This window comes from Narcine bancroftii, chromosome 6 (genome assembly GCF_036971445.1).
Source record: "Narcine bancroftii isolate sNarBan1 chromosome 6, sNarBan1.hap1, whole genome shotgun sequence".
Taxonomy (NCBI): Eukaryota; Metazoa; Chordata; class Chondrichthyes; order Torpediniformes; family Narcinidae; genus Narcine; species Narcine bancroftii.
Genome location: NC_091474.1, coordinates 130510881 through 130533569, shown reverse-complemented (window position 1 = coordinate 130533569; position 22689 = coordinate 130510881). Strand labels below are relative to the sequence as shown.

Below are 22689 nucleotides of genomic sequence, written 5' to 3'. Positions count from 1 at the left end.
AATCCCATGTTGAATCTGCAAAGCTTTTACATTCCTAATTTAAAAATTTAGATACTTTCCTACTAGCTAACATTATACTTCATTTGAGAAGATTTGGGACAGGAGAGGAGTAGGGGGGAGGGGGGTGAGAGCAAGTTTTGGAAGTAAAAGCAAAATCAAGGTCTTTCAACAATCATGCAGGGAGGTCCACAGTACAGAAAAGGAAGAAATTATAAACAAAGTGGCATCACCAAACCAGAGATGACAGAGAGGGAGAAACAGGGAGAATGGAATGGTGTCCTTGTAGAAAGGAAAAAAGGTAATGGCTTAGCCTCAATGGCAAAGATTTTTAAATACAACATACTTATTTTATCATTGGGAAAAAATAAAACTACAAATGTTCCATTTTCCTAAAATCAAAGTTCAGTTAACTTAGCATCTTCACCTCAACAAATTCATGCAAAAATTGAATATCTCAGAAACATGGTTTTGATCCAGATTTCAAACCTATTGATTTCATAGTGTCACAGCTGGACTTTTATTTTTGGTGTAAAACCACATCCTGCAAATAACCAGGTGCCAGGATAGGCATATTTAGAAACAACCATGGGAGAACAATCTCATACCCAACATGTACTCCGAAGTTTGCGGTTACACTTTTGATTTACAATTTTCATGTTATATGTATATGATATGATTTGATTTATGTTATTAATTAGAAGACCATGTATAAAGGATTTATTCTATTAAACTCAATAAAAATATTTTAAAAAGAAAGAAACAAAGTTTATGTCTGTGTTGAATGAGCCTGCTGAGCTGAAATGCACAATACACCTCTGAGATACTTTTACAAGGCTGGTGACTTTAACATTCTTTGCAGAGACCCTTGATGTGAGGGAATAGACTAACTCAATATACAATCTCAAGTGAGTAATTTAGAAAATGAATTCAATTCTGTGTGAAAGTGCCACAATACTAAAGCTACTCCGAGTACATTAAATTCAATGTTCTTAAACTTAGTTGCATGGTTTCGGAAAACTACTACTGATTCATTCCAACTGAATATTAAAATTATATAATATACACAACAATTTGAGGGGTTATATAAAATAAAGAGGGTAATGAGGCAGAGAAAATAATAGGTTTTAAATAAATCAGTGCATTTCACCACCTCACATTTCACAAAGTGCTTTACAGTACTTTAAATATTAGTCATTATGTAATAGAGGAAACACAGCCACAGCTTACATGCAGAAAAGCCTAATAACCTAAATAGTAATAATAACCTAAATAGTAGTACTACTGACCATGGCTGAGGGATGACCCTCAACCCTTCAACATAATAAAGTTGAAAGGAGACAGAACCTCTGATTAACTTCTGTTCCCAAGGATAGCATTTCCAAAAATGCAATGCCTCTGAGTTTGGTTGTTGAGTTCACAACTTTCTTCCCCTAATGTCAGCTGTGAGTCAGCATCAACTAATGCTGAGCTGTAGCCATTCCTAAGCCACATCTGACATTTGGAAATGGAGTTTAAAAATGGAACCATGAGCCAGGATTCAGAAGGAATGGGTAATCCCTAGTAAAGACGTAATGAGAAGCGACAACCTTGAAAGAAGGAGTGGAAGAGGCGAGTGAATAAAATTATACAAGATAGTTAACAGCATTGACAGGGCAAGTCATGGAAAAAAGTATGTAAATTGAACGAGTTGGTTACTGGGAAACAGAATCAAGTTGCAATAAATTTAGAAAAAGGATGAAAAACGTATTTTTCACAACAGTGTTATTCACAAATAGAATGGACTTTCAAATGGAGTATTCCGACAAATATTAGAATATTCAAATATATAATGCAATGGAGAGTGCTTTAGAACAATTCTGACCCATGAGAAATCCAATGGCTTCTTTCCCCACAACCATCTTGTTGATATGAGGTTAATACTAGTTGTTGGTTGATAAATTTGTCAGATATGAAAAACAGCTTACTCATGACAATTGTGCAAGTAAAATTGGCCTCCACTAAATGAATACAAGAATTGTATTCTCCAGAACTTCCACAGTTTGGAGGCTGAATTGCTTCCTCTCCAGTTCCACAGGTTTGGGGCTGCCTGCAAAAGTCCATGTGGAGCCTGTAAGACTGATGCAGGTGCAGTGGGTCAAGCAGTTTTGGGAGATGGTCTGCTCTGAATGTCATTTACAGAAAACTTCAATATGGACCTGGCATGTGAACTTAAAGTCCCCTGGCCAGGGATTTCCAAGACTCAGATGGGATGTTACACTTTATCAAGAAGGGCTTAAGAACATCCTTGAATCATTTCCTCTGTTCACTGGGTAATCCCTTCCTAACATGAAGGTTGAAATAGAAGTGACTCATTCTCTTTCCAATGTGCTGCCTGACTTACCAAGTTCTTCCTGGATTTTCTGTTTTTGCTTTCAATAGAATACCATATATTTCAATGGATAAGGCAACCCTCAGATAAGACGAAGCCAACTTCAGTCTGAATTTCATGGTTTTAGCTCATATCAGTGGTATAAGACAACCCCAAACGTACTGGTACCATAGGTGTGTTCACTGAACTGGTGTCGTGTTGATTGAACTGGTACACGTGGCTGGTAGGTGGGTGAAGCACCATCACAAAGCAATTCACGGTTACAAAGGGCAACTCAGAAAGGGGAGGAACTATTGGGGTAAAAGGAATTTTAGATATGAGAATAGTGGAAATATTTTATGTTTTAGAAATGTTGTCTTATAATGTGTTCAAAAAAAGAAAGCAGAAATGGATAAGAAGGGAAGGTGGTGATGAGGAAACGGAAAGGAAAGATAAACAAAGTATGAAATGACTATGTTGAACTATATGACTTTAAATATTAATGGAATACATAACCAAATCAAAAGGAAGAAACTGTTAAATTTACTGAAAAAAGAAAAAATTGATATAGCATTCGTACAAGAAACACATCTAACTGAAGTGGACATAGGAAATTAAAGAGAGATTGGATAGGACATGTAACAGCAGCATCATATAATTCAAAAGCCAGAGGAGTAGCTATATTAATCAATAAAAATGTACCAATCAAAATAGAAGCGGAAATAATAGATCTAGCAGGGAGATATGTAATGATAAAATGTCAGATATATTCAGAATTTTGGAATTTACTCAATGTATACTCACCTAATGAAGAAGATCAAAAATTTATGCAAGATATCTTTTTGAAGATAGCAGATACACAAGGGAACATACTAATAGGAGGGGATTTTAACCTTAATTTGGACTCAAACATGGATAAAACTGGAAAAAAAACTAACAGAAAGAACAAAGTAACCAAATTTATAATTAAATCAATGCAAGAAATGCAACTTTTGGATATATGGAGGAAACAACACCAGAAGGCAAAGGAATATTCATATTATTCGGGTAGACATAAAACATACTCAAGGATAGACCTATTCCTGTTATCAACCCACATTCAAGGGAGAGTTAGGAGAATGGAATATAAAGCTAGATTATTATCGGACCACTCACCCCTGTTATTGGCAATAGAGCTAGAGGACATCCCACCAAGAATGTATAGATGGAGATTAAACTCCATGCTACTTAAAAGACAGGATTTTAGAGAATTAATTGAACGACAAATTAAAATGTACTTTGAAATAAATACGGAATCAGTGGAAGATAAGTTTATACTATGGGACGCAATGAAAGCATTCATCAGAGGGCAAATAATAAGTTATGTAACTAAGATGAAGAAGGACTACAATCGGGAAACAGAACAGTTAGAAAGGGAAATAACAAATATAGAAAAAGAATTAGCAATAAAGGAAGATACAACTAAAAGAAGAGAATTGGCAGATAAAAAAATAAAATATGAAACACTACAAACATATAAGGTGGAGAAGAACATAATGAAGACAAAACAAATATTATGAGCTAGGAGAAAAAAACGCACAAAATTATAGCGTGGCAGCTTAAGACAGAACAATCTAAAAGAATGGTATTGGCATTAAGGAAAAAGGACAAGCAAATTACATATAATCCAACGGAGATCAATGAAAGCTTCAGGGAATTCTACGAGCAACTATATCAAACTGAAAAGGAAGGGAAAGAAAACAAAGTAGATGAATTTCTAACTAAAATTGAACTACCGAAATTACAAACAGAGGAGCAAAACAAATTAATAAAGCATTTGAAATAGAAGAATTACAGGAGATATTTAAAAAACTACCGAACAATAAAACACCAGGAGAGGATGGATTCCCAATAGAATTCTATAAAACATTTAAAGACTTATTAATTCCTCCCCTTCTGGAAGTAATCAACCAGATTGATAAAACTCAAAGCATACCAGATTCATGCAAAACCGCAATAATTACAGTAATACCAAAGACAGGGAAAGATCCACTTGCACCAGCGTCATATAGACCAATATCTTTACTTAACACAGATTATAAGATAATAGCTAAACTATTAGCAAACAGATTAGCCGAATATGTACCAAAAATAGCAAATCTACACCAAACTGGATTTATTAAAAAAAGACGAACAACAGACAATATCTGTAAATTTATTAACTTAATTCATGCAGTAGAAGGACATAAAACTCCTGTTATTGGCAATAGAGCTAGAGGACATCCCACCAAGAATGTATAGATGGAGATTAAACTCCATGCTACTTTAAAGACAGGATTTTAGAGAATTAATTGAATGACAAATTAAAATGTACTTTGAAATAAATACGGAATCAGTGAAAGATAAGTTTATACTATGGGATGCAATGAAAGCGTTCATCAGAGGGCAAATAATAAGTTATGTAACCAAGATGAAGAAGGACTATAATCAGGAAACAGAACAGTGGAAAGGGAAATAACAAATACAGAAAAAGAATTAGCAATAAAGGAAGATACAACTAAAAGAAGAGAATTGGCAGACAAAAAAATAAAATATGAAACACTACAAACATATAAGGTGGAGAAGAACATAATGAAGACAAAACAGAAATATTATGAGCTAGGAGAAAAAAACGCACAAAATTCTAGCGTAGCAGCTTAAGACAGAACAAACTAAAATAGTGGTATTGGCATTAAGGAAAAAGGACAAGCAAATTACATATAATCCAACGGAGATCAATGAAAGCTTCAGGGAAGCTTAAGCAGATCAACAAGGCAGGGATGTCCACTATCTCCCTCACTGTTCGCGTTAGCTATAGAACCACTAGCAGAACTGATAAGAACAGAAAATAAAATAAGAGGGATAAAAATAAAAGAGAAGGAATATAAAATCAGTCTATTTGCAGATGACGTTATAATATACTTAACAGAACCAGAAATATCAATAAAAGAATTGCCTGTTTCCGCTCTGTAAATGGTTATATGGTTATACGGTTAATTACATAGGAAATAGAAGGAATATGGAGAAGTATCGGGGTACAAGATCAACGCAAATAAAAGTGAAGCAATGCCAATGAATAATGCGGATTTCACAAAGTTTAAAAAAGAATCACCATTTAGATGGCAAACACAAGCAATGCGATACCTAGGTATACAACTAAATAAAAATCTTGACCATCTATATAAACTAAATTATCATCCATTAATGAAAAAAATTACAAGACGACTTAGAGCACACATGTCAAACTCTGGCCTGCGGGCCAAAATTGGCCCGCGATATAATTATATTTGGCCCACAAGATCATTTCAAAAATGTATTAGAGGTGGCCCGCCCTGCAGCGAGAGCCGATGCTACTTTTTGGTAATGTCACCCCCTCCATCCTCCCCCTTCATTACACATCCTTCCCCATTGTAACACGAGAAATTGTAACACGAGAAGTCCGTTGATGTCATCAGCCGGCAAGCCGGTTGGAAGGCTCCCCGCACAACCAGTCACTTCTCCCACCTGTCGAGCAGTGCAGCGGATGGGCGAGCGCCTGTGATTTCCTGTCGGCGTGACAGGCATGGCAGGCTGCGCACGGCCCCCGGGCAGCGCGAGCCCCGCGCGACTAGCACCGGACGACCCTTCCACAGCGCGAGCGCACTTCTCCTGGTTGCCACAGCCTTCAGCGCTTGCACCCGCGCGGACCCCAGGGACGGCTGGTTCGGCCCTGCACGTGAAGAGAGAGATGGTGGCTGTCCGCAAAACTGATCGGCAGCGCGCTGGGCCTGAGTGGGTGGGTAAGCAGGGGTGGGCAGAGGGTGTAGGTGAGGAGTAATGGGCAGGGGAAATTAAGGTGGTGCGAGGGGCAGTTAGAGGGAGGGATGAGTAGAAGGAGGGGTGGATAGGGAAGAGGTAAAAGGGGAGGGGCAGGGCAAGTAGGGGAGGGGTGATTAGAGGGTGAGAGACGGGTAGAGGGAGGAACAGGTTGAGGGGAGAGGCAGTAGAGGGGTGTCTATAGGATGGGGTGGGTAGAGGCAGAGCGAGTGGAGTGAGGGGTGAGTAGAGGTTGGGTAAAGGACTGGTCAGGTAGAGGGATGGTGGGTCAAGGGTGAATAGAGGCCTAGAGCCTGAGGAGTGAGCAGGAAATGCTGAGTCCTGATGCAGGCCAAAATGGACACAGCCTGTGAATGCTGACTACATCTCCACAGGGACCAAATATGTTTCCCTTAGGTCAAGCAAAGGGTGAATTTGAGCTACCTACTCCTGACCTGTAACATTATCCTCCTAAAGTTATATCCTAAAGTTTAACATTACATATGTTGAAAGAAGAGAAAACATGCAGACGTTGTTGAAAATTTTCAATAAATATTTAGTTCAGACCTCAACTTAGTCCAAGTTTTTAATTTTGGCCCTCCGTGAATTTGAGTTTGACACTCCTGACTTAGAGCATTGGAAAGACTTACTACTAACACTGATAGGAAGGATAAGCTGTATTAAAATGAACATTTTCCCAAGGATACAATACCTATTTCAGTCATTACCAATTCACCTAACAGAGAAATTCTTCAAGGAGCTAAAGAAAATAATAAGGAAATTCTTATGGAAAGGGGGGAAACCGAGGATAGCACTAGATAAATTAACAGAATGGTACAAACAAGGAGGCTTACAACTACCAAACTTTAAAAATTATTATAGAGCCGCACAATTAAGATACCTATCAGATTTTTATCAAACAAGGGAAAAACCAGATTGGACCAGATTAGAACTAGATAAAATAGGGGAGAAGATACCTGAACATATACTATATAAATGGAATGAAAAATTGGTGCAACATAGGAATTCACCGGTATTGCATCATCTGCTCAACATTTGGAAGAAGATTCACGTAGAAAGGAATAAAACAAATTACCAACTACCAAAACTAATATTGACGCAAAATCAACCAATCCCTTTCACAATAAATAACCTTTCTTTCAGAGAATGGGAGAGAAAAGGGATCAAAAGAATAGAAAATTGTTTTTCAGGAAATAAATTATTATCCTTTGAACAAATGAAGGATAAATATAATATAACTCACGATACAGTGTTGGCATACCACCAACTGAAAACCTACTTGAAGGACAAATTGGGAAACAGTCTGAGGTTACCAGAAGGAAACAATTTTGAATATGTGATTACATACACAATGATAATTTAAAGATTTATAACAAGCATGTACATCAAACTGCAAGAGAAAGAGAACGAGGAAACAAGCTGTAAACCCAAACAAAAATGGGTACAAGATCTAAACATAAAGATAAAAAATAAAACCTGGGAAAACCTATGCTCCGGAATGATGAGAAATACAATAAACACGAGGTTATGCATGATACAATATAATAGGTTACACAGGCTATACACCACGCCCCAAAAGTTAAATAAATGGGACCCAACAGGATCAGATAGATGTTTTCGCTGTAAGAAGGAAACGGGAACAACAATTCATGCAATTTGGACATGTGAGAAAGTGAAAAAATTTTGGGAAGATCTAAACCAGATATTAAATAAAATCACAAAAAGCAATATACCAAAAAACCCAGAGACCTTCCTCCTAAGTAATATAAGAAATAAAGAATTTGGACTCGATTTGGATGGAGCACAAAAAAGATTTGTTATGATAGCCCTAGCTGTAGCAAAAAAATGTATTATGTCAGCCTGGAAATTAACTGGATAACTTGAGAATACAACAATGGTATATAGAAATGAATAAATGTATTCCATTAGAAAAAATAACATATAATTTAAGAAATAACATTACAATATTCGAACAAATATGGGAGCCATACATGAAATACAATAGAGAAATCCTACCGTGGACTTCCACCACCTAAAATGACAGAAGGAGAAGATAACGAAAAGAACTGACTCAGTAAAATTTCTTGTTTATTTTTATTAAGTGACAACATTGTTTAACGGGTTTAATGTATCTTATAGATTGAACTTCAAATAAATGGAAAAGGGAGTGAGGGAGGGAGGGAAGGGAGGGGGGAAAAGGGGGAGAAAATGACACTGTATATATTCAAGAGAAAAAATGTCTGTATGTATCTTGGTCAATATGGTTTATAGTGTGAAAAATAAAGATTTTTTTAAAAAAACAAAGCAATTCACGGTTCTGTCTGTTATTAGCTTCTGTCTTAACCAGTTTTAAAAATTTTTATCAAATTGTTTTCATGGAGCTAACAGCAGAACGAAGAAAGTATGAAGCAAGTTTTAAGTTAAAAGTCATTGAAATGGCCAAGGAATCTAACAAGTCAGATTCAGACTGGCACCCATATGATGACAGTGTAGACAGTGAGACTCCAGATGTGCTTGCCGAATTCTTTGCCGCAGATGATGAAGGTAGTGATTTTCAAGGATTTTAAATGAGTGTGATTTTCTTTTTAATTTTATAATTCTTTTATTGGTTTAACACATTGGCAATGGATTTTAGTGCAAAATAAAAATTGTACGCACTACAGCAGCTTTTTTTTAAATATAGCTTAAAAATAATTTATAGGGTGGGGTCTGGGTGGGTTATGGAACCAATCAAGTGGTACTTTGAATAGAATTTTAAGGTTACTGTTCTTGTATCTAGCCAACCCCTTTTTTTGGGTGCTTCAAGTGTCATCTTATCCGCTGAAATATATGGTAGTTGTTTTGAGGGTCTCGTGTCATAAATGTGAACAACACAGCCTGCCTATAAGAACTAGTGAGTCCAATTTGAGTCTCAGTGTTGGGAATATTGAAGATGATAATATCAGTTTGCTTACCTCACTAATAGATTTGGAGGGCTTTGTGGAGCGTGTTAGTGGGAGATCTCCAGTGTTTTTAGGTCCCTGCTCTAGTTAATTCACATCTCAACAACATTCAAGAAGGCAAGGATCACTGCTGACTGCTAGACCATGAACTTTGTTTGAAGATCAATACTTCGGATCAGGAAATTTTTAAATAAAATATTCAATAAAAAGACTTCAGAGCAGGCACATTCTATTCCTGAGATTATCCAAGCTATTCACAGTTAATTGAATTTCATCGTCGATGTCTGACTTCAAGGACAGGTGGCTCTGAAGTTTTGGGAAATGTCTACATTTTCTAGAACCGTGTTATAGACCTTTATCAGAGGAGGTCACCATTGTAAAGGAGGAACAGATTTGTAGTGAACCTTTGTTTTGAAGACATTAAGTGCAAGGCCCATTCCTCCACATGCTTAAGTGAACTAAGTCTTGGTGATCTGGAGCTCTGTTCTCCAAAGGTGACCATTCACAAGTGTCTTCCGTATACTCCAGCTCAATGACTGAACATGGTGCAACTATAGTTCACAGGTTGAACAATTTCCCATTTGTCCAGTTGGTGAGCTACATTTTAGCAGGAAGCTCTCTGGAAATGAAGTGCAGTGTTCTGCAAGCTAAGACTGAGTAACATGCTGGGGCAATGACTAAGCTTTGCTTGACAACAGAGTGAAGTTAAAGCCAATTCTTATAAATTCAAACTCTCAAGCAACTTTAGCAAATAGGTTCTATTGCATTATAACTTTTTAAAGAGTTCATAAATCAGCAATTAAAAAATATAATGTTTTTTCAACAATTATTAATTACATACTTGATTTTTAGGATCTTTGAGATTAAACATCAAGCTCCTGTATTTGCTTTTATATTTAGTATCTGTGTCCCCATAAAAAGAAAACAGCTTTCTCTCAATCCTGACTGCAACCTTGCTTGCTCGTTCCTCTGGAACTTTCAAATCCGAATCAGAGAGCCTGAACAAGAGAGAAATTTTTTTTCTGTTTAGTGCAGGAATAGTTAAAATGATCAGCTGCAGGTGAGAAAGAGACACAAAACAAAATGAAGCAACACTCAAGAACTATGCACATTCCCCACAATTTTCTTCCCAGGAAATTATCTATTTTCTGCAGAAAGCAATAATCTAATTTACTTCCTCCAGCCTTTAAGTAAGTGCATTTCAGGTGAGTGCATTTAGCTTTTGGTTCTTTTGTCACTTATGTTAAATCTGCATGTCTCAGTCACAGACATTTCTGCTGTCTGAAACAATTATTTTATTTATTTTGATCAATCAGTCATGAAAATATGCAAGATTCGATTTGCCGTGTGCATAAAATACACAAATACCTTTGCCCTGTAAAGGCACTCAAAGAGGTGCCATTAGGATTAAGTCCCCATTAATCTTCTCAGCCCGATGGAAAATACATTCTTTTACTCAAACCAAGTTCCCTTGAACTCTTACTAAAGCTTTGACAGCCTTATGAAATGTAATGGCCAAAATGGAAACAATATCCAAGACCTTAGCGATAACTTCTTTGCTCTTCTTAACAATATTTTTATTGAAAGGCCAAGGATCCCATAATGCATTAACAATTCGTCCTGTCACCTACCAATGATAAAATAAAAACATAAAATGTGGTAGATACTGCGCTGTGAATGCAGAATCTATGCAGGGAGCACCATAAAATGTTTGCAGTCAAAAACCTTTCATTTAGTTGAAGGCTCATTAACTTGAAACATCAAACCTGGTTTTCTTTCTCCACAGGTGCTGTCGTGCCTGCTGAGTATTTTTTGTTTGTCTTTCAGATTTCCAACATCGAAAGTTTTTTTTTCATTTCAATCAATGTTGAGTTAAAATATTTTCATGATAGGACAGAAAATTATTGGGGTAGATTGGCTCTATTTTTACTGGTCAAGAAATCTAAGGCTGCAACTTCGGCTCCAGGAAATTCACATGTTCAGTCCAAGATTGAAGGACATAGAGCCAGGTCTTTACGAGTGACATGTGGATGATAGAAAACACTTCTACTCAAAGAAAATTAGATGTTTAAAACTTTTTTTCTAAAGTGAATAACAATGGATGTGATTGGGAGATTGTTGTCTCAGTGAAAAACTTTGTTTTGTGTAATATCCAAGTAAACTAACCGATATTTACCTAAAAGTGCAAAAATAAAACTAAAGTTAAGAGTTTAGTTTTTCAGAGAAAAGGTTCAGGTTAAACAGTGCAAGGACAGTATCATTTTACTCATGAGAGGTTCCTTCAATTGTCTGATAACAGCAGAGAGTAAACAGTCCTTAAAACTGGTGGTGTGTGTTTTCAAACTCGTGTATTTGCTACTCAACAGGGAAGGTTGGGGAGGGGTAAGAGAGTGTGGCTGGGATGAGTTAGGTCTTTTAATATGTTGGCTGTTCTCCCAAGTAGAGGGAGGTGTAGACAGTGTCATACATCCAATTAATTGAGGGTTGAAATAACATGATTGTGTTCTAATTTTTTGACTTTTGAGCTTAACCTACTGTCAGGCACCAAGTTTGAATAAAACAGTACTACTTCAAGACATATTACACCGAGAGTGCTTTCTCGCCTTTATTTGTTGATTAGATGCACAACGATAATCCTGATCTTCTGTTAATTGTATTTATAAAGTATAAACAAGGTATTTACCTTTTTGCCAAAATGTCCTTCAGAGAATGACGAACATTCTGTCTAATTTGTTCAACAGTTGGATGAGGAATAGAAGGACTGGTTGGAGGTGGTGCACTATTTGATCCTTTCTCTCCTTTCTTTTTCACAGAGAGTTTATCCTTTAAGTCTGGAATAAACAGAAAAAAAATTATTCTGTATTTATCTTAAGTTGGCATACATTCCCTAAAGCTAGAATTCAATATGTTAGACCACAGGAGTGAAGGCCATAGGTTCATACTTACTTTTCATTCTACAAACATGACTGGTGCTCCAGCAATGCTTGGATATTTCACACAGGGGAGTGCATAAGACTACAGAAGAAAATTAAGTCCGCAAAATCTTTATGTTACATAAACATGAATAGCATAAACACTTTATTCCTCAAATTCTACAATATTCCATTATTCTACCATTTCACCAACTCCATACCATTCCCACTTTCATCATAATGTAAAATGTTTGTCCCTTTCCTCTTTCTTAATGCCATAAAATTCTGAACTTGAATTAGAACAAATGGTCAAGTATTTGTATAATACTCACAAATGTGTAAAAACACAGATAGTTGGAAAATTAAAAGCCTTTCCTGATTTTAATGTAGTTTCCATTATTTTAGTAACTTTTGGTTTCACCTTCAGCATTCTACATCCCTTCATAAAGTAGTTTGCAAGTTCTTTCCAATGAACAAAATAGTTTCTTTAAAATTAAGAACTGCAAGTTGCTGCATTAAAAACAAAGAATAATCTGCGGCAGAAACTCAGCAGGTCAAGAGATAAAGAATTGTTGACGGTCTTTTTCTCCCACTGGTGCTGCTTGACCTGTTGAGTTCCTTCAACAGATCGTATTTGTTGCTCCAGGTTCTGGAATCTACAGTCTCTTGGTGTGGTTCTAAGTTTAGAAAAGAAGAGCAAGTCGCGAAAACCTGGGGTTTATGGACGGGTTTAACCTATCATCTGTTATCTAAGAATTACAAATGTTGACAATTAAACCTAGAGCGAGCACCTTGAAAACTTTCTAAAAATCAGAGGATGTGAATACAGATTTGTAATTTGTAGATTATTTATGATAAATGTGATTTAATTTCTGATACTGTGACCGAAGAAGTGGACAGGCTGTATTTTGTAAGGATTTCCAGAAAACTTTTAATATAATCCTTTAGAAAAACTATGTGGTAACTATTAGAATAATGAAGAAAGATGCAGAGCAGGAGTCATAAATGGGACCAAGATTACAGTATGTGACTAATGCTATCACATAAGATATGTGTGGGTGCTGTAACAAATGATTTGAATGACAGTGTAAAAAGCCTGCAAGGGTTGCACTGCAATCAATCTGGAGAACTTTCTTTTGAATATAGACTGCAAAATCAACTCAGCAAGGATATCCAAGAAAAACAGGCAAGGAAACTAAGTAGGGAATTGGCTATTTTAGATCTTTTGGGCAATGGGTTAATTTCTTGATAAATATAACATAATTATATAATCAAACAATATTCAAAATTCTTATTTAACATTCTTAATCAGAAACTTGAATCAAATTTAAATACAGCAAAAACAATTATTTAGCTTTGAAGGGACAGATGGATAAAATGACTGCAAATTTAGGCTAGATGATGTGATAGCTGTGAGCAATTACACATAAAACTCTATCTGAAAATTCTCAATGATATTACATCCCATTGAGGATCGAGAGCTCCACAGGAGCACAACAGTGATAGAATTTACAGACAGAATTAAATTTTAAAATTTACGATGTTGTGAAAAAGAACAGTAATCTTGAGTTCTGGGAATAATTTAAAAAGTAAAACTATCAAAAATTGATAAAAGGAAAAAAAACAGTGGGTAAACAAACTATCAAAAATGGATAAAAATTGTAAAGCTTTTGCCAAAATATTGCAACCTATCTAGAGCACTTTGGTGCGCAGCTGTAACAACAGCCCACAGTTCTCACAAAATACATAAAGGCAACAGCAATGAAGTACCTCAATGACTGGAAGAAGATTAGAGAGACTGGCGATACGCTGAATTTCTTCTTTTCTTTTTCTTTTTACCATTTTTCTGTTTATTACTTTAATTATTTTTTAATTTTCAAAGTTTTGGGGGGAGGGAAGGAAATTGTAAGTAAGCTGATATAGTGTTTGTATCTGAGAAGGGAATTATACTAAAAGAATGTGTAAATACGTTAAAAAGAATTGTTTTTTCAGATATTAAACAAGTAATTCGTATCTATCTTCAGAGCAGAAATCACAAAACACATTATAGATACTGCAAGGAACAACAGGGCTTTTAGAAATGAAGAATATAAAGCAATCATCATCAGTAAGAAAAAAAAATTACCAGACAAAACAATGAGATCAAAACCTCCTGAATCGATTGGCCTAAATCCTATGATTCTAAAAGGTCGCTGTAAAAATTGTAAATCCATGGGTTGTGATCCATCTAAAGTCTCCAATCTTGATATTTTGAAAATGCTAATTATAATGTTTGCTTAAGGAAGAGAAAATAGGGGTCTACCCACAAAATGACATTTCTACAAAGGAAAAGGAAATTTCAAGCAGATATAAAAAGTTTGTGAGAGGCCAAGAAAATAGCATATGAAGTGGAATAAAGGCAAGAGACGACAATTTGATTAGGCAAAAAGCAGAAGCACTGGCATTGAAAGAGAATTGGGTGTCTTGACACACTGAAAACTGGCATACAGAACAGCATCTAGCCTTTGATGCTGAGAAATCTGAATAAAAACCCAACAAAATCTTACCACAACTATAAAAGGCTTTGGAAAGAGCGCAAATGTACAGCTTTCATCTCTTTATTTCAAGATGGACAGAGTTGCCTTGGGGGTTAAAAATCAGTTAACAAATTTAATACCTAGGGCAAAATATTAAATAAATGGACCCACAATCTCTGAAGTTCAGATATATCACTGAAACAGAGGCTCTGAGATAGATCAAAAAAAGGAATTGCTAGGAGTTGGTTTCCAGTAACTAGCAAGATTAGAATCAGAATCTTAAGGATAAAGAATCAGATGATTCGGGCTAAAATCTTTGAAATCTTGGGCAGAGTCAAGGGCCTCCTTCTGCTCCTGTTCATATTCTAAAATCCACAAATGTAAGTTTGGCAATAACATGATGATAAGTGTACAATTTAAAAGTTATTCATGGACATAATGTCAATGTTAGCAAATGTGCAGTCATCCACTTTGGACATCACGAGGCTAGATGATTATAAATAATGAAAAGTACTATTTTCATATCATAAAAATGCCATGCTCCTGTATGCAAAGGACTCAGAAAAGTGAATGAAAGTTGTTAATGTCTTGGAGACAGGAGTTCAATACTTGCCATACAAGGAAATGTCCTTTGAGCAGTTCTGAGCACCACTCTCTAAATAGAGAGCAATTTATATTTACCAAAATCCCCCACGGAGACCCATGGCTTCAGTTACAAGACTATAGAAACTAAGCTTGTATTCACTGGAATTCCAGAGAGTTATCAACAATAAGTGTACTTATTGTCGCTGACTGGCACTTATAAAAACCCAAACCTTAATGGGATCAACACTAAAGTGATGTTCCCTTTTGTGAACAATCCAAAACTATGGTCCTCTACTTAACAATAAACTTTTGCCCATTTAAGATACTTATGAGGTGGCAATTTTTATCAGAAGATCGTAAGATTTTAGAATTCCTTCACTCAAAAGACAGTAGAAGCTTTTGAATACTTTTATTCAAGAGCAGTTTTTTTTTAAATGAGTAAGGAGTTGTAATGACAATCAGAATCTGAATTTATTGTCATGAACAAGTCAAAATTCAGTGTTTTGCAGCAGCGTTATAGTGGAGACATTCATGTTATAACCATCTTACATCATTACTATAAATTTTAAAAATTAAAATAGCAGTGCATGAAATGTAAGGCAGTATCTTTGGTTCATAGATTATTCAGGAATCTGATGGCAGCGGGGAAGAAGCTGTCCTTGTGCCATTAAGTACTCGTCATTAAGCTCCTGTACCTTTTTCCTGATGGTATCAGAGTGAAGAGGGCAGTTGGGGATTTTGAGGATAGAGGCTGCTTTTTTCAGACACCGCCTCATGTACATGTCCTCAGTGGAGTGAAGTCTGGAGCCTGTGATGACGCAGGCATTTATTCTTGTCCTGAGAGTTGGCGCCTCCATGCCAGGCAGTGATGCAGCCAGCTAGAATGCTTTCCACGGTACACATGAAGAAGTTTGAGAGTTTTCAGTGACATACTGAATCACCTCAGATACCTCACAAAGTATAGGTCACATCAGTGATGATCTTATTAAATTACAGAGCAAGTTCAAGGGTTTGAATGGCATCCTCTTGCTCCTAGTTCATGTTTGTAAATAAAAAATGTTAGGCCAACTATTAATTTTACAAAATGTCTGTCATTTTGTTAATCATAGGTATTAACAGAGACAGGAAAGATGTAGGGTATGGTTAGCTTAGTCAAAAACTGACCACTATCTTACTGCATAATTGAATAGGCCTGAGAGGCCAAATAAGCTGACAACTTTTTCTCTATTGCCATATTCCGACTTATAATTTACATTTCTTGTCTGAATACTGTACTTTTCTACTGCTTTGTTTCAGATACCACTCTTCTTCACAATTAAAGATCTTCACAGTGGCCTTCCGTTTTATCTGCAATGGGGAATTAAAATAAAGATTACAAGTGACACTGGAACACTGCTTGCAAGGTTGTTGGAAGCATAGACTACAATTTCAGGCATTTGAGTCTTCTAATTTTGCAGTACAAAAATTATGAAGTAAAGAGTGGAATGACTGAGAGATCCAAAATAGCGGTCATGGGTCAAATTCCATAGCGACTAAATTATTCTGAAGAATTTGCATAATCTTAAAGTTTTTTTTGACCCATAGGTAAAATTGTGGAATCAGAGAATGCTATCAAGTTAGCTTTCAACTTGATTAGCAAAAACCTTTAAGCTCATTTGGGCACAAGAGGCAGGAACCACTCATCTGCAACACCACTCTCAGGTACAACGAGGAGACAGGCAAGGACAGAGGTTTTAAAAGCAATCATGTAATGGCAACCATCCCACGATGGTGGCGGTATCAAAAGAAGTTTGAGCAAGGAGAATAAGAAATTTTAAATGCCAGGGTGTAGCAAGCGGTGCAGTGAATAAAGCACAACAGAAGTTGTCTGTGAGCTGAACCTACAGAACTGTTTAATGGAATCTTCGCAGAAGTTTAAATAATTTCAGTTAGCGCGCTATCACAATCACCCGACCTCCGAAGTCACGTGCTTCCCAGAGTCCTTTGTGCCCCTGGCCACATGCAGGGGCCCACGACTACGGACACCAGTTTGATAATGGAGTGATGCATTCGCCACATTACCCCAACCACCCTGGAACCGGAGTTCAGAGGTGACACTGTAGTCTCACCTATACAGCTAGAACAGACCAACAGATGCCCCCTGCACGGGGGGCATGCCACCCATACTGGCTGAGCTAGGTCCAGATGTGCCGGCTTAAGGCGATCTACCAAGATGGTTTCTTGCCTGCTGCCAATGTCTACAAAAAAATGTTCTGTACCACCTTGAAAGGATCTTCATATGGGCGTTGCAATGGCACCCTGTGCGCATCTCTGCACAGGAATACATAAAGGCAGTCCTTGAGTTCAGGCAGAATGTATGAAGTTGTAGACCCATGCCAAGTGGCCGGGAAAGGCACCAGTGTACCCACTTTCTCCCTTAAGCCTGTGATTACCAAAGTGGGAGATTCTTGTTGCCTACATGCTGACAGAATTAAATCCCCTGGGACCGTTAAGGGGGGGACTGTTGGTGGGGGGGTGGGGGCCTCCGTAAACTGATTCTGCAGAGGACGTAGCTAGATCTTCCTTCTGTGTGATGCAGATACTTAAAAAGTACCCAAGGAAGTCCATCTATCCAATTCGGTCCCTTAAGATATGCCATGAGAGCAGTTTTCATATGATAGTGAAAACGTTCCACTCAGCCATTGGACTAGGGATGATAGACCATCAACCGATGCAGTTGCGTGCTCAGCAACTGTGCGATTGTAGACCATAACCCAGATGTAAACTGAGCTACTCTGTCAGAGGAGATATGCATGGATAGTGGAAACACACTATCCAATTGGTGATGATGGCTCTCGCACAAGCTGAGGCGGAGGTGTCGAAGAGCAGGACAACCTCTGGTCATCTCGTGAATCTGTCTACTATTGTGAAGAGGTGAGTAGCGCTTGGGGCAATGGGCCGATGATATCCACATGGATGATCAAACCTGCTCTGCGTGGGCGCAAAAACCTTTGGTGTGGTGCTGAACTTTTGAGGTCTGGCATTGGATGCATGTCCTTGCCCAAGTGCCGACTTGCTTGTGCAGGCCATGCCACATGAATTTGCCCGTCATGAGCCTTATTGTTCTTCTAATTGAAGAGTGAGCCAAATTGTGTATGGCATCAAACACCCAACGTCATCAAGCAGGGGGTACAATGGGTCTTGATTGGCCGGTGGATACATCACAAAGTAGGGAGGTATTTGATGGACCAAAACGTATGTCCTCCAGTTTCAGTCCTGATATGGCAGTGGGATACGCAGCCCCATCTCCTCACTTTCCTACTGAGCTGCTGCCAAAGCTGTGGAGTCTATTTGGAACAGCCAAATGGAGGGAAACGATGGTGGTTCAGGATAGCGTGTCGGCAACTAGATTGTTCTTCCTGGTAATGTATTTTATTGTAAACTCTGAAATGTAGAAGAGCTGTTGTTGTTGACAAGCTGATCACAGATCTGATATCTTGGCGAAGATCAATGGTTTGTGGTTAGTGTAGACCATGAACCCTCCAGGAAATAGCGAAAATGCCATATGGCCAAGTAGAAGGCAAGGAGCTCCCTGTCAAAACCACTGTACTTTTGCTCCGGTGGTCTCAAATGATGACTAAAGAAAGCTAAAGGTTTTCAGATGCCATTGATGAGCTGCTCCAGGACCCTGGGTACTGTAATGCCTGACGCATCCACCATCATGTTTGAATCACGCCAGGGTCACCAATATATCGAGTAGTGCAGTGAATAAAGCACAAATTGTCTGTGAGCTGAACCAACAAAACTGTTTAATAGAATTTTTGGAGGAATTTAAATAATTAGTTGGCGCGCTATCACAATTACGCACCCTCTGAAGTCACTCGCCTCCCAGAGTTCTCTGTACACCCTGGCCACCGGGAACTCCTGATCATGTGGGGCTTGCAACTATGAACGCCAGCTTGATAATGGAGTGGCGCAGTTTGCCACATAAGATTGTTTATCCATACACTCAGCCTCAGAAAGCTAGCTAGCAATGTGTTGCTTAATCACCTACTAAATTGAAAACTAGATCTTCAATACAAAAGAGCATGTCAAGCTTAAAACTCATTCAATTTGATCTTTTAAGGAAATAAAGCACATAAAGGCTATAAAAGTGGAGTAGATGCAGAGTAGTGAAACTAAATCGTTGATTTTTTATCTCACTCAAGAAACTTAAATGGTTCTGGACATTTTATGATTCTAGTATTGTGGATGCACTGGGTATGAGAACAAATGGAGAGGGTATGAGATCTTTAACAGTTGGTGAGCAAGGTAGTGGAGTGGGGGGAGAAGACAGAGTGGTACTTGAGGATAATTACATTGGTTAGTACAGTAAATAAAAAGATCAATGCCCAGAATCAATCACAAATAGTGAATGATCCACTATGGAACATCACCACACCAGGATGAGTAACTCTATTAAAAGGTTAAAGTTAAACTGCTGTGGAGTAGGGGAAGATGCTATAAAGATGAAAGTGAGATGAAGATATGGGAAAATATCAGAATTCCCAGGGATAATAGGAATGGTCTCACATTTTGTTTTATTATTGATAGCAATTAATTCTGACAAAGCAGGGTCTAATGGAAAAGCAGAACAACACAATTCAGCACCTTAAGAATTCATTCTCTCAGTTCACCAAGCCAATCCCATTCAAATGGACTTGCTTAGCTGGATATTGATGTAAAAGAATTCAATTTAAAAAAACGATGTTAATAGATGGGGGAGTCAAGAAAAAAACTGCTCTTTAAGTTCTTTTGCAAATGTCTACACATTCGGCTGAAAAAAATTACATCTGTACCAATAATAAATTAACAAATTCCCATTAAAATTAATGCAGTCTTTAATAATGTAACATTTTTATAATAACATTTTGAATATGAAAAGATCAGTGAGGTAAATTCTTCCATTTGCCATCTCTGGTGGAGGTAGAGCTCTTTGAAAAGTCCTGCTGATTTGTAAGGATGCTCCCTAGAGATGTTCCCCGATTGAAAATTAATACAATATTCTTGCTGTTTTTGACTCCTTTCCTGTAGAAATCCAAACCTCAGTGGTAGCAAAGGCATCCAAAATGCAGCACAAAACCACCAAGTGAACCTTGAAGTTGTGCATCCAATTACTCCAAGCACTCTGATGTTTTTCCTGTTCTGGATTGATCAGAAACATTTCAGTGATTATACACTCCTGTACCTTAAAAAGGAATGGCTATTTGTTAAATTTGTACCCTTTTTTTGACTGACCCAACATCAGTCTTTTATCAATGGAAAACAAGCCACAAAACTCCACTGCCAAACTTTCAGAATATCTCAGAACTGGGAGTTGAGAGAGGGAGGCAGGGGTAAGAATGTGTCTGGGCAATCCTTATTTGTTCTGGTCATTCTTGACGGTCAACTTCTTGTTAAGGCCAACAACACAAAATCAGCTCCAGAGATATTTTCTGAATTGTTAATCAAGGCAATTAGAATTGGTTATCTGCAAATGTGATTTGACTTCTTCCAGTGGTACTCAGTCTTTGAGCAAGAACCATTGGTTTAGTCCCTCCAACAAAAAGGAATGCATAACTATGAAACAAAGAGCACTCATTTTCTCCAGAAAAGCCTATACAATTGTGTCATGCAGCAGAAAGATTGTGGCTTCAATTCACTCATGCTTTACTAACATACCAGGGTACAATGACTGTCTTGTGCACCTAATATTCAATAACAATTTTAAGAAATAATGACCCCCCCCCCCCTACCTTGTATTAGCTCAGCTGGAACAAACATAATTTTGAGGGCTCTATGGTTGCCAGTTTAAAGAATGGAGATTCAATGGAAAGGAAGTTTGAATGGACAAAGATAAAAATGCTTTATATCAGGGGCAGCCCTGATCTCCATTTTTAAGTGGCCCAGAGTGAATTTTAAAAATAAAATGGAATATTACCCAACAATAAAATGCACTGTATGTACATTGCACTTTTTAGTTTCAACACTAGATGACGCTGCCATTTTGAACAACTACTAAACCGACCATTGCAATGTTACTTATTGATGAAAATATTTACCTCAGCTGATTAAGCATGGCAGAACCAAAAAGACTAAAAATAGCATGGGAGTGCCGAAAATTTCAGACATGGTGGGAAAATTTGAAATGTCTTTGACTTGCAAAGAGTTTCTTAACTTTAATAGCCTATCTATAGATTTGCACATTGCATCATAATTTAAGGTGGACATTTTGGCTATGAACTGTATTAACTGGGAGTTATGGAGAAATGTTGAAGACTGCCTTCTTTCTTAATCTTTTATCCTGTTCTTACTTTGTACCCAGCTTTTTATTTTGCATTGCTTTTTCAATGACAATTTTAAAGTTTTATTGTATTCATTTTAATTAAATTTAAGAGCAGCAGATACTGAAACGACTACTGTAATATGAGCAAATCAATAAACTATTGTAATGTCAACTGTTCCTTAGTGTCCTCTCTCATTATTTTGAAAGAAAATTAATTTTTGAACAAGGGTTTACTGGTCTAAAAATGCTTTTTCTTGCAGTGAAAGTGGTTGAAACCTTCTTGTCTTAATAATGTCTGGCCTGTGATTCCTTACATTTTTCTGCACATGGCCCACAACCAAAAAAGGTTTGGCCACCCTGCTTTAGATATAATATTTTCTTTTATTTTTTAAATACATTCCTCAAGCACAAAACTGCAGTCTTTTGAGACACATAATTCGTGTCCAGAAACAAAAGCAGAAATGTTGGAAGATCTAAAACAATCAAGCAGTATCTGTGGTAAGTGAGACCTGTGAATGTCTCACATCAGGGGACCTTTCCTCTGAGCTTTAAAGGAAGGTTCATTAACCCAAAATATTGACTTATTTCTTTTTCGACAGATGCTTCTTGACTGGCTGCATTCTTTCAGTATTTCTGTTTTGGTTCCAGATGCCAGCATCTGCAGTTTTATTTTTCATTTGCATCCAGAGTGAATATCTGCCATCAAAACAAATGTGGAGGAAACTGTTGCCAAATTAGTTTTTCTCACTTGAGCCATTTTCTATGGGAATTTTTAAAATTCTCATTACTTTGCTTCTATAACACAAGAATCTTTATCAAGCTTTTATGGCAATGCAAACAGAAATGGAATGCCACCAAAAGTCAACACATCTCGTTGTACGAGAACTTTTTATTCCAACACAGTACTGAATTAAACTTTACAAAAGCGAGCCCTTTGCTTAAGAAACAAGGATAGCCTAAATCATGTGATTACAGACCTGTAAGTTGAACATTTCTTATGGGCAAGTTATTATAACCTCTTTGCAGCACTGTGACGAAGCTTTGAATAAGAATGAACGTATTAGTTGATCAGTCACTTATAGACATATAAGGGACTGATTATTCTGAACAAACCTTATTTGAAATAGTGCGCTCTAATTCAGCCGCATCAAGAATAATCAATAAAGGTTACAACAGACATTAATCTGAATTAGAAACAGAAAATGCAGGTCAGACAGCAGTAGAGAAATAACATTAAAAAATTCAGGCTTTTCATCTTTTATTGTAATCT

At 37.2% G+C, this 22689-nt stretch overlaps 1 protein-coding gene across 9 annotated transcripts in view; it reads right to left on the bottom strand.

Annotated features, from left to right (window-relative positions):
- Window positions 1–22689, bottom strand: part of phf3 (PHD finger protein 3) — a 151337-nt gene that overhangs the window by 40311 nt on the left and 88337 nt on the right. For all 9 annotated transcript variants that reach the window (XM_069886101.1, XM_069886099.1, XM_069886105.1 and 6 more), the window contains 2 exons: window positions 11807–11954; window positions 9965–10121 (listed from right to left, as the gene is read on the bottom strand). In XM_069886101.1, coding sequence (XP_069742202.1) covers window positions 9965–10121; window positions 11807–11954 — 305 coding nt within the window. The remainder of the gene's footprint in view (window positions 1–9964; window positions 10122–11806; window positions 11955–22689) is intronic.